General features: G+C 44.4%; 1 protein-coding gene across 2 annotated transcripts; it reads right to left on the bottom strand.

Annotated features, from left to right (window-relative positions):
• Window positions 1–6010: 6010 nt before the first annotated feature.
• On the bottom strand, window positions 6011–16508 carry TGIF1 (TGFB induced factor homeobox 1). 2 transcript variants are annotated; one of them, XM_030266047.4, is made up of 3 exons: window positions 16358–16508; window positions 8397–8623; window positions 6011–7070 (listed from the first exon to the last, which is right to left on the bottom strand). In XM_030266047.4, the coding sequence occupies exons 2-3, from the start codon at window positions 8577–8579 to the stop codon at window positions 6504–6506; spliced, it is 750 nt and encodes a 249-aa protein (XP_030121907.1). In that variant the 5' UTR covers window positions 8580–8623; window positions 16358–16508; the 3' UTR covers window positions 6011–6503. The 2 variants fall into 2 exon arrangements, with proteins under 2 accessions (XP_030121907.1, XP_004175272.1); XM_004175224.6 differs by lacking the exon at window positions 16358–16508 and adding an exon at window positions 15307–15932.
• Window positions 16509–16798: the final 290 nt, after the last annotated feature.

Genomic DNA, 16798 nt, shown 5'->3' on the forward strand with positions numbered 1-16798 from the left:
AATAGCTGAGCTATCTACACAGGGAAAATGTGCTTTCTCTCATGAAGAGAAGTTGATCTGTTTGCATCAGAGCAAGATTTGCTGTTGTGGTTAGTGTAGTGGAGTAGCACAGATCAGATGCCTTTCAAAACACCACAAAACTAGTCAAAATATCTCTAACCTAGTTAAATGGACTATGCGTGATATTGTGTAAGCACTCTCAAGTCAAACAGAGAAAGAAATGATAGAGGAAGAGTTCTAACAAGGAATGAGACTAGAAATGCAAAACAACCCAAAATAAAATATTAGACACAAGGTCAAGCAATCAGGACATTGCAGGCTAGAAAAGGAAGTGAAATTACAGGCTTTGGCAAAACAGCTGAATGCTTACTCAGGAAAATTACAAAACTGTTGAGATCCTTACCACCATGTATCCTCTATCCAGAACAATTTCCAAGACAAGCTATACAAATTTATAAAAGCAAGCTTGGGAACATCATACTCCTCTCATACTGGTCAAATGACTTTATTTTTTTATATAAATTCCAGGACCAATACATATATGGTATCCTTACTAGGATATATATGGGATATATATGTATATATATATACGGATACACAAAGACAAATTTGCTTCTTGGTAAAATTTATAAGCTGATGGCAAATTATCATCAAGACTATCTTCTCCATCAACAGCTTCTAACGGGGGAAGCTTCCAAAGGCCAAAAGACCCCAACTAAGCACTAAAATTTATTTGCTAATCAACAAAAACCCCAATTTTGCTCCTGCAAAGAGCTAAAACAGCAGAGGAAAGGTTGAGATGGGGAAGAACACTTGGTTTATGCTGAAACTAGACAGGACACATCAGTTAAAGAAACCAAATGGTTTATCCCTAATGGAAGCCACTCAGGCCCTAACTGGTTTTGGAGAGGAAGCAGAAGGAAGTATGGAGTGTGTGACACATGATTTCCCACTTAGCTGTCAGGCTGTAGGGACTTCAGAGGCAGGATCTAACATTCTCTGTACACTTACAGTATGCCATACTAGTAAAACTATAGGCCTCACAGTTGGGAATTATTTCTTTACTACTACATATAAAAATGAATATTCCCAAAAAAGAAGGTGAGTCCTGCCAACTTGTAAAATGTCACTGATGAAGGAGCTCCAGGTCATTATTTCCCCAGCAGTGTGGCAACTCTACAGAGATGGGAAAACTCAGAGAAGCCAGGCAAACACAGATATATCTACTGCAAAACCCACAGCTCTGGGACTGACCCACTCTCACCGTAGTCAGGTCAATCCTCTTCATCATGAGCTAAATGATGTGATGAAAGGCTTGTAACAAAAACCACGTGCAGGGTTTATATATGCATAGACAAGGGTTCTTCACTCCAAGAGGGTCATGTTGTTACGCACCTAGAGATAGGGCTTGCTGCCCAGGGCAGGCACTGCCTAGGCTGCAATTAGAGAAAGCAGCCACAGCCCTAGTCTGTGGTCCCAGGGAAGCTATCCAAAAATAAACAGGGTTAGATGGTTGTCAGCTGCATTCATTCAACTCACTATCTGCCACCTGTGCCCCCCCCTCCCTTCAGTTAAACCACTAATTCAAAGTACTCCTACCTCTGTGCCTTTTTACAGGTTTATTACACATTGTATAAGCAGCTGAAAGATCAACACCTTGTTTGTCAGTAGAAACACATGGAATTTGGCAGAAACCCTGCTATGCAGTGGAACACAGAGTAGCTGGGAGGCAGATGCGACTTATTCATGGCTGCATCAGCTTCAGGGACTGTGATTCATGTTGCACAATGAAGCAGCTCTGCAGAGCTACAAAGGGCTGTGCAGTCGACCTGTTGGTGAAAGCTACCCTCTTCTGCAAATGTGTGTAGCAGGACTTGAGATTCCTGCCAGCTGTAGTCCCAGACCTGACACCTCAGAAAGAAAAAGGAGTTTGAAGGCAAATAAATCCAGTTTCAAAGGGAAAGGTGAGCTCCTGCTCCAGCTTTGAGCTGTCAGCAGGAGTGCATGCAAAATATAGATGGAGAAAGCAGCCTGAGTTTTTACTTTGTAGCATAGCTAGCACCAGTTTACATGATTTTCTGTGTGTGCAGAACTCCAGGCACTCACTGTCATGACAAGGACTGGAATAGACACTGAACCACACACACGGGTACAATTATCATGTCTGGAACAGCAACAACTCTTAAGTGACATTTTGCTAGAGTGAGTGGCTAATCTAATCTCTTAGTCTGAAGGCTGGAACTCATGGGAGAAGAGCCTGCTGAACCAGCGAAACAAGACAGAGATGTAACAACTCTGGCAGCTGGTGAACAGGAGACTTTAAACAAGTAATGTCCTGAAAAGTGAACATGAGCTGTATTTGTGCCAGTAATCCCTACTGGGAAAAAGCCAGGCGGGAAGTTGACAATTGCAAGATGCCAAGTGGAGGGTAAAAAAAAAAAAAAAAACCAAAACCAAAAAAACCCCCACCAAAACTAAATGAGTTTTAAAGAGAATATAAAGTACTCCAAGGTTTACCAAAAAACCCTGCATAAGTGATTGAAGAAAATTGGCAAATGAAAACAGACTTCGTCAGGCAGGACACAGTTAACTGCAAGTAGCCTAAATACCTTAGGTGTAAAAGTGACCCTGAACAGGGTCACGGTGCACCTGGACTCCAGCTGCACTGCCCCTTCTGTGGGCTGGGCTTCCCATGCAGCCTTACCTCATCTCCAAGGGGAAAACCGACTCCCCACCACACACCCTCTCTCCCTGCTTGCTGCTTACTTTCGTCTGCTTCCCTTTTTCCACTGAAGCTACCGCACGGCCCCCGCTCTGTCCGGGCAGCAGAATCCTGCTGTTATCCGAGCCAGCATCGCCCGGGAGGGCGCAGCCGTGCGAGCTAGCCCAGCTTCCAGCTCTGCTCGCCACATTCCCTCCCCCGCAGCCCGGGGCCAGCAGCTTCCAGCTCTGCTCGCCACATTCCCTCCCCCGCAGCCCGGGGCCAGCTGCTGCAGGACGACGGCCCCACAGCCATGTAGGCCGCTGCCCTCACGGCACAAGCCGGGAGACATGTGGGACACCACAAACCACCCCCCGCAACAGGCTGCGAGACAACACCCCCTCCCCCCCTGCACGCAGGGTCAAGATTCCCTCCCTATTGTAATTATTTTTGCTTTGCGCAGAGATTTATCACATGCAGCTGCCACGACTTGTTTACAAGGCACAAAAGCCATGAAAACAAGGTTGACGAAGTCTGCGTGTGAGCTGTTTTCCCTGGCAGGAATTTGTCATACCTCTTAGCTCGCTGACGGCCTGGCTGGCCACACAGTCTCCAGTAAAACACGGCAATGCCTTCCCTTCAGCTTCAGAGTAGCCAAAACCTCTGTGTTTTCAGTCAGAGGTTGGGTTTTGACAAAACTGCTTTGTATTTAGGCTTATCACTGCTGAAAGAACAGCAAAACCACCCATGTTGTCTCATTGCTTCTTTATATTATTTTTTTCTTTTCTATGGTAAAGTAAGTTTCACAAATAACTTTTTGTTTGCTCTACCATGGATCTGTGGCCAGCACTAAAGCCTTTGGTTTGTTACTTGGACTCCTGCTCAGTTCAGGATCCTAGCTCCACCCAATGCCCTACATATACCTATCTTTGATAACTTCAGATAAAGTAACTTCAGGTTTACACTCAGAAGAAAACAGGTTTAGGTAAACCTCAATAGCCAGCACCAAAACTATCATGTATCTTGCTAGATTACAAGAAAGCAGAAACTCCTTTTTGATAGATTTTAGTGGGTACTCAATATGAGTAATTTTCTTCTTCTAAGTAAAGTAACACCTCAGGCTAGGGAAAAGCTTTTACATGGTGTGAAGTGCTACTCAGCCACAGCCATCTGACTTATGACTACAGCCAAACTTCCAGATGTAACCTTAACACAAGTCATAATTTTAAGAAGTATATAACTAGCCTCAATCAAAATTGGTCACCAGTGAAGTTCTCAGGGTAAGTCAGTCAGCAAAATGGAAATGCAGTGCTCATCACATGAGCAGGACCTTGGTGGGCATTTACATTAATACCACTTTTTGTGGCATAGCAGTAAATTAAAACACCGGAGAGACCACAGGGCTTTTACTTTCAATGAAAACTGTTAACCTGAATGGCAACAGCTTTCTTCCTCATTCTATTTTCATTTTCAGTACTGCAGCTGCTATAGTGAAATTATAGAACTGGTCAGCTCAACCAGTGAAGTTTTTTTTTATTTCTAAACTTGTTGACATTTTTTAAAGGGCAAAGTAATGAAGAGTAAAGATCTCTGAAAATGCCCTTTAATGATCTGAGTATCCCACTTTTTCTTTATCCCACAGCACACCAACAAACTGCTTTGAAAAAAAAAAAAGAAACAAAAGAGGAAGTGTCGAGCAATTCAAATAAACAATGCAAACATATTTGTTTTTCTTTCATTCATGAAACATGGGTGCAAGGAGTGAATAAAGCTCCTTCCTGAAAGAAAGGAAAAGGACAAGGTATCTTCCAAACCTTTATCAAAGATGACACTCCACTTTGGGTGTGTAGCACCCCTTAAGATAAATCACCTATTCCACAAAACCATGTCTATTGACTAACTCTTCCCTCAACATGAACCTCACAGTGACAAAAAAATACACTTCCATTTTACGATTAGTCATTAAAAAAACCCAACCAAACAATACATACATAGGTATCCCAGGAAAAATAGCTCAGAAGTATCAAGTACAGTGTGTCAGAGAGATACTACACCAGGTTCTTTTGTACCCATCTGCAATGTCATGAAGACAGAGTATACAGCCATCTCTATGTTCAAAGTTATTTTCCAGCTTTATTTCCAAATTTTTAAAAAAATAGTTGCATATTCATACAGTGTATTAGGATGACTGTGTTACCAAAGCTGATGCATAAGTAAACCAGTGTTTAGTGTTTACCATTTTGATTTTAAACATGAAGGTTCAAGAAAGGCACAAGTTCAGAAGAATTCCAAAGAGCACTCCAGAGAACAAACAGAATATATGACACTAGAAAATTATAAAGCCACAGCAAAACAGTATAGCAGTCAGAATATTGTAGTCTTCTTTCTACTCATAATATCCTTAAATTCACCAACCTTCCAGCTCCTCAAAACCCTCCCCGAACATCCCAAACAGACAACTAGTTTGTTTTTAAAGATTAGCCAGAACCAATTTTTTACCCTGGAGGTCTCTTATTTCATTGTTGCTGGAAGGATAAGGATGGGTGACTGACATTCAAGAAAGTTGAAATGTGAGCTGCAAGTCTTCACCATTTTCAGTAGTAAGTCATTTTGATAGCAAAGTCCTTTTATGAAAGACAACTTAGATTCTGTTGGCAAAAATACACTCCAATACAACAAGGATCTCTTCTAAAGTTTAGCCAACCACCTGTTAAAAGTATCTCACAAAGACCTGGCTCCCAGAACTCAGATTTCAATGCAATACAGCCCACTTTATTTCAGTCTACTAGAATTACTGAGTAAAAATCTTGTCATTGCTAGTCCAAGTAAGGCTAGAGGCCCTTGCCCTCCCCTATCAAAATTTGTCACCAGTCATGTCTAGGAGCTGCATCACAAAGATCTGCAAAGAACACTTGTCCCAGCTCCTCTTCTGGCCTCTTCCTTTTATCTCCAGATCTTCCCCATGGGCCATAACATTTCCCAGCCCTAAAATGCTTCAAGGAGCCAAGAACTGAAACTCTTAAGAGGGGCCCAAGGTTTCCCTTTGAAATTTAGGCTGAATTGCCCGCATAGCTCCCCTTTGGCCCCTTAAAAAATTTCAACATAGCAGAACACAATCAGGTACTTCTGACCCACTTTTCAGCATTCTTTTAAACATCTGGTTAACAACAACTGCTAGTTTGGTTCATGGCTCCCTGAACCAAACAAAGTCAGTATGAGCTCAAAAATATTTCTCACTTCCATTTGTTTCAAGGGTAATTCATGTTTTCTGCAAAGCTTGTATTCAACAAAATACTCTGTATGCATCACTTTTAAAGAAAATATTTTATTATATTATGGGAAAAAAGCATGATCATCCAAAGTTTGTACTGTTAAAAAAATTGAAAATTTAGACAGCGTGTTGGTATATTCTGTTCCACATGGGAATGATAAGAAGACTCTATATCATTACTAGATATTGCACAGTCTGAAAGAAACAAAAGAAATCACATGGTTTTGGGAAACATCTCACATTATGAAAAATCTACAAAGAAAACATTTAAAAAAAAATCCCAACAAAACACACAATTCTTTCTTTCTACAGTAGCTTTAAGTTCATAATTCTTGGAATGACCGTATTCCACTGAAGACCATCTCAGTGACAGGAAGCTTCATTTCAGCAATCCTCTTGTGCAAATAAGATTAATAAAAAAAAATAATAATAATGCAGTGAAGTCTTTTGATATCGTGTGGGTGGCAATAACCACACAGCTGTTAGATCCCTGCCTGGTAAAACAAAATGGGAAAGGAGAAGGAAAGGGATTTAGGCCATAAGTTTTGCCTGCAACTCCATCTCTGCCGCCCTTTTGAGTGCAACATCCACCAGAAGCTGAAATCCACTAAAGTCCTGGTTAAGGTCTGGTGGTGTTGGAGGAGGAGTGTTAAAGAGCCCACTTTGTGTGTTTGCACCAGGTCCCAGTTTGGATGCGTCCTCATGGCAGGAGAGGGGGCTATCTGTGAAGCTGCCAGCCGGGGGCTGCTGCAGGTCCGTGGTCTGGCCTACATCAGCTGGCTGGCAAAAGTGGAAAGGGGCATCTTTCAATGCAGTCACAGTCGTGTGGCAAATCACCGACGGCCGAGCCAGGACCGATCCCGGGGAAGCCGGCTTGGAAGAGGACACAGTTTTGCCGAGCGGCGCGGCAGCGGGAAGGAAGGCAGTCTCATCCAGCAGGGGAATGTAGTTCTTTGTGCTGATGGCAGACTCCACCAGGCCGCCCTCGGGAAGCTTGGTCCCTCGCCGCGAGATAGTGAACTGATTTGGGTCTTTGCCATCCTTCCTCAGCATGTCAGGTAGTAGCCTGCGGCGTGCATTGATAAACCAGTTGCAGACCTGGGAATATAATGACATCTTAATTTCTACCTTCATTCATTCCCAGCTATGTGCCACTAGAGCGGACGGTTAGATTAATGAATCCCTCCAAGCAGTTTCCTTCACTGCACAACAAAATAGAGACCTACTGACAAGTTCTGACACGCCTAGCAAAGGCCCTTCCCTTGTCCCGGTGCTATGACTCCCTGCTCCTGTTACAGAAAGCCCCGGGACATCTGAAGTCCAAACTAGGGGTTTAGCTTTTAACTCTGTGCACACACATTAACCTATTGGCTATTGTTCCCTAGCTTAGGTTAATTAACAACAGGAAAACCTTTTCTCTCTGAAGAGGGCCACTCCTCCCACAAATAGTTACTGATTTTCCTTGTTCAACTGACTGTGTCGACAGACATAACATGAATTACCTCACTTAAGTTTGTCCTTGTTTAAATATCAACCAGTTTCCTGGGCAATACAGGATAGTTTATAGTTTAACGTCTTTTTTCGCTTTACTACATAAAGGAAGTCATCTTTATCATGTTGCATTAAGAAAATTTTACTCTGTAGCCAATTATGAAATTTGCACTAATGAATTTTTATGAAAAAATAAAGCCCAGGATTCAACAGGAGTGCTCTCTATTTAGCAGCTCCCAAAACCAAACTCTGGTTTACCCAAGTTCTTATGCAGCCACCTTCCCATAACATGGGATGCAGCAATGGGCAAAAGCTATTCGACCAAAGATGATCACAGAAGATGAGAATGATGCATCCAAGGGACCTCACAGATGCCAGTGGCATGCCAGGATGAGAATCCAAAATAAACACACAAATGCCTCATCATATCTGCACTAACACCCTTGAGTAGCTCTATCCCATATAGGTTGTTCCATTTATTTTAATGGCAGTGATCATACACATAATTATATATGTCCATGTTCTACTGCAACGAGCCTCAAGTTGCCATTTTAGAAGTGAAGAGTTATATGCTAAGCTGCTCATCTATCACCATAAAACCTCTGTTGACAAATAAATACCTTCTTCTCACAATAAATTACCTTGTACAGACACTTCATGTCTTTTGGGGCACTATTCTGCAAAAAATTAGCATGCATGCTCCAATTCATGACTGTCTGTTCTCCCAGAAAAATAATTTTATTCCCAATAAACAAAGATCATAGTAACACATAATCAGTCTCTAATCTCTCCTTATGAGTGCCATCAGCAAGAGAGTAGCCATAAAAAAGGAAATCTCACATACAGTGTAAACATTTGTATCCATGACTAGACCACAGGTGAATTAAAACAGAAAACAGCTCCTTTAGAAGGGAGAACCACTTTTTAAAATACCTGTAGTGTGGAAAGGTGTGTTTGTCGGGATAACAGCGCTTTTTCTTGCTCTGAAGGATAAGCATTGTATCGGTGCTCATAGAGCCAGTCCCGAAGAATCTGCACAGATTCCTTGGGCAGGTTGCCGCGTCTCCGCCGTTTGCCTGAGCCAGCAGACGAGGAAAGATCCAGTGGGACATCCATAGTGTCATCATCCTCCGTTTCACTGCCTGATATTGCAACTACACCTACAATGGTAAGACAAGCACAATCAGCCTCCTAAATCCGTTAACTACTTGGCTCCAGCACCGTATGGCACAGACATTTTATATCACGTGAACCGTCTTTACTGTCACAGCCCCTCGTAAGGGAGATTCGTCCTGCAGCGTTAACTTGTCACGCTGTAGCTTTTCTGTCAGCTGAACAAAAAAGTAGCACCAATGATCCATTCCTAAAGGAATTCTTCTCTGCAAACCTTCATTTTCTTGTTCCCCTGGCAACCTTTTATGTGCTGAACGTTATCAGATACCTTCTATCTAATGAGAATATTGTCCAAGTTTGCTGACTATGGTATGCATCCAGCACTTTTTTTCAAGGATAACTAACCAGTTGCTGGGAAAAAGGTCAACAAGCAAGAACTTAAAACACCCCAACTCAAGCAATAAGTTATTTAATTATTTCTTAATATCCTGATGCTTGCCTCCTGAGAGGGATAGGTTGTCGATTTTATAAATGAATAATTACATATATTCAGAAAAATTAATGGAATAAAAAAAAAAAGAAAGGGAAAAATTGTCTTTGTCACCACCCCTATGGAGATTTTCACTTATGAAGGGAAAAAAAATGCAAAAGAAGGGAAGAACCAGGTGCCTAAGAGTTCACCAGTTTATCAGGAAATGGACTCTCATATAATTGTGTTCTGTATCAAAAAAACATGATGTACCAGTTTTTATCCTGACTATTTTTTCAACTTTGTGGTTTTCATCTCATATTTTTATCCCTGGAAAGGTGTGTTCTGTGCTATGCTTGCTATAAGGGCCCCTAATTTACAAGTTAACTGCATACCTTCTCCCTCCAACAAAAAGGAAGGAACAGATTTCACAATCTGATTATCCCTTTATATATGTACACCACACTACTAGTAATATGAAGCTATGGAATGTAAATCAAACTCGTGAGCAAGCATTCAATAGTTAGGAAGGCTACAATTCTACTTCTTTGGTAGGATACACGAGACACTAGTTCCATAAAACACAAAGAAAATCATGCTTAAAACTCACCAGAAATTTTAGGAATCTTACAAACAATATACAAGTCCAAATAAGATAATACCACATTCATTAACAGTACAAATTAATACAAGTTTCAAGTGAACTCACACTGGTTTTCAGAAGCAGTTTTAGAAACTATAGAAGTTAAGCAAGCCCTTCATCATTTTGGCTTTTGAACTTAAGATTGTGGGGGTGACGGGTGGAAAGGAAGACACTTGCTCACTTGTAACACCAAAGGCCAACGAAATGTCAAAACTAAAATTTTCTATGGGAAACCACCCATAATTAAAAAGTTCTATTTAAGAAAATAAACTAAGCCTGAAACAACAAGAAGTCAACCTGTGAAAATATTAAACTATATAAAACCATGTTATATCCATAAGTAAAGGCACCTATGGAAGTGAGAAGTAAGAAGGAAGTAATGCCCTTTAAAAAAAAAAAAACAACCAGCTACCAAAGCCCCCACCACCACACAAAGAAAGATAGAAGGTATGCATGTGCAAGTTTTCCTTAATAATTGGCAGGAGGGTAGGGAGAAAAACAGAGAAGGACCTTTCCTCACACTTCCAAACTTCAGCCAAAGCTGACATGGTAAATTATTCTTTCCTTCCCCTATTTATGAATAGCTCAAACATCCTTAAATTTAGTTTAAGTTGTCCAATTTGAAATGCAGAATTTTGATACACAAGCATTCCCAACAGGATGATCAATCTGCAATCTGTCTGGCATAGTAACTTCACTAACTTACTTGGTATTGTTTTCATTCTCCCAATTGCTGATTTATGTAACTGACAAACACCCAACTGACATACCAAATTTTTCATCTGATGATTAGCTACATAAATTATCCAGTCATGGAACAGGAACAATAGGACAATATTTAAATAACCAACACAAGATAAACTCCAAATTATGTAAACAGTTTCTTAGTTTGTGTAGAAAGTATGTCAAAAGTTTGCTTTACAATGATTCCAAGCAAACCACTTTGTCATAGCTTCATGGAAAGTGCTGTCATGCTTGCAACCTGACCTGAGAACATGCCTTACACCATGGGCTCCTGAAGCCATGAGGAACACTTCTGGGAACAAAGATCCTGCAGAGACAACAGGACAGCTCTGCAAAGCAGCTCAGCCCTTTTAAATTGGATTTAAAAACTAGCTAAAACTAGCCCATGCTATTCAGACAATGTTTTGAAGTGTGCTGTTCTTGTTTGTCAGGAACCAGAACTGTTGCAGCACTTCACAGGGTTGGGTTTTTTGTTTGTTTTTAAATATAATGGGCAGTAAGGCAAGACCTTGGAAAAGAGGGAGAGGCAAACAGAAAGGGCTGGAAACAAGAGGGAAGGAGAAACTACTATGAAAAAGTTAGATGTCTAATGGTCTGCAAGGAGCATTTACATGGCGTAACAAAAAATACTCCAGATACACACCATGCAATCTGAGGTGACCTTACCAGGACCTACCACACAACTAAAAGACTCTATGGACACCTCTCTGAATTTCAGAAAACTGACTTTAACAGCAAAACCTCTCCTAGAACTGCTGCCTTTCCTTTAGCTGGGAAAAAAAAAAAAAAAAAAGTGATAAAATACTACGTGCAAGCCAGCAGCATAAAAACGTTTCTCCTTTTCCAAGATCTTTTGCTAAAGTAAAAGTTGTCATCTGACTAACCGTAACCTACCTAGCAAGAAATGAGTCACCAGCAGAGCCAGCCCTTTGACCTGCTGGCTTAGTGTGTCATATTAATTGACACTTTAAGTTAGTGACACAAAGCAGGTTTTGGTTAAGGATGAAACCCAGTGTAGTACAGACTTCTGCTCATGTAAATGAGCTCATTTAAATAGCTGATCAGCCCTCTGAACTCGTGGCAGATCTCTCAGGCGCAGAACAGAGCTAGCAGCAACAGGAAGTCATGGCTAGAAATCTCGCACTACCCCAGCTGATATTTTTTACTAGAGCAGGAGCCACATTGTTGCTGTCAAGGCTCTGTTTTCATTAAAGCATTCCTGCTGATTACAACCCAGCTTTGTTTTTCCGTCTTGTTAGTAATCAGCCTATTCGCTGCTGGTTTCCTGTTTTAACAGGGCCCAACTGAAAAGGGTCCTGGCCACGCTCCATGACTGGACCATTGGCTTACTGTTATTTACACCCAGAATAAAGGCCTGTGGACACGATGAGTAGCCCCAGCTGACTTACTAATTTATTTTGTATTAAAAGCAGGCTAGGGCCAGGCTATTTTATGTCTCCTCCTAAATACATTTAATCCAAACGAAAAAACCTGCTTTTGTAGAACTAAAATTAAAGCAGCACAAGTTTATTTGCAGCGAGGTATGCAGAACAACAAAAAATCCCATTCCTTCACTTCCTCATCGACACTTAAAAGAGTAGTAGTCCATGCTGTTAATGACCTAAGGAGTACATGATCAGCATCCCTTCTTTATAAATTACTTTATCCTCCTGGCTTCCCAGCTGAACTCATATACATGATTGAATGCACCGATGCATTGTGTCACAGCCCAAAGACTTTACAGGTCCTCCCGGTAATCAGCTCAGGGAAGATTACACCTAGGATCTGGAGTCTGGGCTCAACACCCAAACGTTAGTTAACAGCTTGAAAAACTTGAGTAAAAGTACAGTGATGACTAAAGCTGATTTCAAAACAAACCACTGCCACTTAAAAAGGTATGCTGAAATACTTTTGAGGGGGAGGACAAAGTATTTAGAGAGGCTGAGACAAATTAAATGGAAGTTAAGCAAACGAAAAAATTTAGGCTATGAGGGGAAAAAAAAAGAGACACCAAAAAAAACAACTATCCCATTGTGTCGAGGAAGAGCTTCACAGAGGAAGTGGCAGAAGCCAATTGTTATTCAAAAGAGGACAAAGTATACCACAAGGAACAATCTCTGCCCTCCAGAGAGGGGATGGACAAAAATCACCTTAAAGAAAACCTCCCACCCCTCAGGGTTCTCTGAATTTCTTCAGTGAGATTTTTTTTTTATGAGCACTGGTAAACAGAACCAGTTCCTATCCAAGCCCCCGATCCTGTTGTAACCAAGTTCAGTAAGATTCTTCACATGTATAAACTTGAGCACATGCCTTTTCGAGACTGTGTTCTAAATCAGCTCATTAGCAAGCCAAGTAGGCTCCGTGTGACTGCTATCATGGTATTATTTGTAAATTAAACTATCCCTAGAAGAGTCCTGAAGTTTAAATCCAGTCTGCTAGCTTAAAAAAAAGCTACAAAAACAAACAAAAAAACCCTCAACAAAACTAATTAACAACAAAAAATACAGCATCACACACAAAAAAAAAAATTAAACTCAACACACATACCAAAAACTCTAACTAAAATGTAATGAGAATTTAAAAATCCACCACAAAAATACATTAGTTTAAATTTACAAGTAGCAAAAAACTATAAGGATACAGAAGGGAATTTCCAAAGTAAAAAAAAAAAAACAAAAACAAAAAAACAAAAAAAAAAACAAAAAAAAAAACAAAACACTACCTCTTTCCTCTGAATGAGTTTCATAACTGAGGAACCAGCCTATTTGTTTTCCTCTGTACTTTACAGCTTGCACTCTATTACTTCTAAAGCAACTACACTTGGCTGTACTATACTTTTTTTCCTCTAAACGGGATCTTTCTAGGAGTGCAAGCAAGAAATTTGTAACAAAGTCACTCTTTGAAACTTCTTGAATGAGCTTCAAATGCCAAGAGGTCACAAATAAGTACAAGCCCAACCTTTATTAAAACAAAGGCATCCTAGCCCTAACATCTTTTTAAAAGTTTCTGCCTTTGTCTCCTCACCTTTTAATTTGTGCCACGCAAACCCCAGGCCCATGGCCCCTCTCAAAAGTTCTCCCTCCCGCCTGTCACCTTTCATTGTTTCCATTGTTTCAGCCCAGGATTTGCAATCCTCAAAGCAGAGCTTACACACACACACACACACACTCTTAGACACAAAGCCCTACACATGCATACCTAGAAACTACGTCAGCGTTTTCCACACGCATTTATTTCGGGGGTGGCAAGCACAACAGTTGAAAGTGCAGGGAGTTTGGTATTTCACCAACCAGCAGCTGCCCTCGGGGAGAGAAGTCTGAACAATGGAAGCAACAGCAGACAGGAAACCAGCTCACCACTGCTGTGCAAATAGGCAGCATAGGAATGTCCTAAAAATAACTGGGCTAAATTAATTCAGCGAAACTATAAAAGGGGGGGGGGGGGGAACAAACCACAAACTGCTTCCAACAGCGTGAAGAATCCCGACCTACCTAAGACCCCTGAAACATGTAAAAGCCAGCGCTGCCGCTGTCCCTGGGCTCAGGGGGGCTGAGCTCGGCGCGCAGCTCCGGCTGTGCCTGGGATCGAGCCCCGCTCCGCTCCCGCGGGACGCTGCGCTCCCCAGCACCACCCTGCCTGCTCTTTAAACTTCGCCTTTGTGGCTCAGTTCCCTTTGTGTGCGCTCCTCTTAGCCGAGTGGCACGTCCAAAAAAAAAAAAAAAAAAAAACAACTTCTAACGAGGGCTACAAACCATGTTAGTACACACCATGTCTGCAGCAGCCCAATGATTTCACGAACTACATATGCATTAATTGCTCCAAGGGTACTAACAATGAGAGGCTGCTTTACTACGGAGCCGCAGGAATGCATAGTAGGGGAAAACAGCACAACTCTGGAGTACTGAACATGCGCACTGCTCCCCTCTAACCCTCCACTTCGGAGCATTTCATGGTCTTTGAATGCAAAACACCCTTCAGCCACACCGCCGTTGGCAAATCGCAACTGAACAGACACTGCTTTGCTATGAACTTCTTCCCAGCCAGCGCAGGAGCGCTAGATCCGAAAGCGTCTTTGTGGCCAAGCGCTAATTTAAGGGCACTTAAAGCACCACGAGTACGATGAGTAACGATCCTCTAACTGTAAAGTTTGTCTGGAGTGGACACAAAGAAAACTCAAACAGCCTTATGGCTATGGGGGGCGGGGGGGGGGGGAAGAGGGGGGAAGTCTTCCTCCTTTTAAACCTGCATCAAAACTTTTGTACTTTGCGTTTCGTCCCCCCTGTTTTAAGGGATAAAAGGGATACAAAAGGCTCCAATTTTCAGCAAAACAAGGCGGTCGAGGGCGCGGAGGGGTTGGAAGCCCTGCCACCGATGCCCCCCCCCCCCACGCCTCAAGCCCCACGCTGCCATCCCCGCGAACAAAGAGTTGCCGGACGGCCCCGCTTTTCCTCGCCCCAAGTTGGGAAAACCACCCCGCACCCTCGTCCCCCCCGCGGAGACGGCGGGGCTCGGTGCGGAAAAGCGTTTAAAAGTGTTTTACCGGAGGGCAGGGGCAAGAGCTCAATGGAGGGGGCGAGAACAAAAGTTGGCGGAGGACACGAGGCGAACGGCTGGACGTGTTTTTGACAGGGAGCCAGCGGCGCAGAGAGGCGGCCGCCTCCAAACAACAGCCCCGCATGTTTTGTCTGGGAGCGGAGCATCCACTGCAATCTTCCAGGGGATACAGGCCAGGGGGCGTGGGGGGGGTCACGGGGGACAAAAGGCCGAGAAGGCAAAGGGACTCCGGCTGGCTTAGCGACAGCCCCCCTTCCCCTTTTCACCCCGTCTAGGGGCGCGGGGCACCCCGCTTTGTCCCGGCACCCCGTAACAACTACCTTTTTTACTTTTCATCTTGATCGCGAGGACCGAGCCGATCGCCGGACACCCCACGCACCGACCCAAGTTTGTCTCCCTTCGCCGGACGCTGTTTTCCCCCTTTAAGCTCAACGAGGAGGAGGAGGAGAAGGTCGATGAAAAAAGAAGAAGCAGCGCCGCGGAGCCAGGCGCCCGGCCACCGGCCGTGCTGCTGTCAGTGGGAGCCGCAGGGCTCTGCCTCCCCCGGGGGCTTTCTAGTACGGCCGGGGTGGGCTTCCCTCCCCCCTTCCCTTTGTTCCCTTCTGCTGGCGATTGGCCCCGGCCTGTTAAAGTGAGGAAAGGCACGGGAGAGAAAGGTACACAGCGCCCGCCCTCCCCCACCTCCCCGCAGTGAGTACGGGAGAGTAACCGTGCGCTGCACTGGCACTCGCGGCGGCGGCGGCTGCCTCCTCCTCCTCCTCTCTCCTCCCTCCCCTCCCGGGTGTTGAGGCTCTGTCAGACGGGAGGGGAGGGACCGGCCGGAACGGGGGGGGTGTCCGCCTGTACCCGCTCGCTCATGCACACACAACAGCAGCGGCGGGGGGAGCTCTCCGTGCCTCCCGCTCCCTCGCCTTTCTTCCAAGCAGACGTTTGATCATTAAACTGGAAGGAGGAGGAGAAGGAAGAGGCGGGGGTGGCGGGGGGGGGAGATTTTGACAGCTGCCCTTGACTAGCCTTCTCCTGTTGCTGCCGGACGAACCACCCACTCCTTCGCGTGAATAGAGGAGAAGAAAGGAGAGTGCGTACGGCAGGGGAAGGAAAGGAACCCTCCAAAGACCGGCGCCCCCCACCCGGCTGCCGGGGGGCTGCTCCCCCCGATCCCCTATAGTGCTGAAGGAGCCCCGCCTGGCCGGCGCTGGCCACACACACCCCCACCCACCCCCGCGGGGAAGGCGAGCCCCGTTTCTGCGGTTATTTTTACATCAGTTCGTAAAAGGTTGTTTTTCTCCCCCCCGACTCCCCCCCCGCCTCCCGAGCCCGGTAGATTTTGCTGCGGCACATGATCGCAGCAGTAAAAGAGAGAAGTCTCACAGCTTGACTCATCGCTGTCGGGCGAGCACGCTCTGCAGCAGCAACAGTTTCTTTTCCTCCGGGATGGGAAACGTGACACCCGCCAGTAGCTCGCTCCAGCTTCCCTGGCGAGGTGGAGAGCTCTCCCCGGGCACAGGCGGCCTTGGCAGCGAGTCCCGGCCCTCCCCCCACCGCCCCCCTGACAAAACCAGGTGCAAAAAAAAAAAAAAGAAAAAAAATAAAAAATAAAAAAATCAAAACTGCTGAGCGCCCAGCCGGGGTCTAAAGTGTCACGGGCGAAGGTTTCGGCGTGGAAAGGAGAAGAAGCCGCGTGGCCGCGGAACGGGCGTGCGAGCGCGGCGTGCACTTATTCCACGGGAGCGTGTCCGTGTCACTCCCGCACCGGCACGTGCGGGGCTGTTCCCGGCCGGGCAGGCGCGGGGGGCGAGCAGCAGGCGCCTG

Source organism: Taeniopygia guttata, chromosome 2, assembly GCF_048771995.1.
Source record: "Taeniopygia guttata chromosome 2, bTaeGut7.mat, whole genome shotgun sequence".
NCBI lineage: Eukaryota > Metazoa > Chordata > Aves > Passeriformes > Estrildidae > Taeniopygia > Taeniopygia guttata.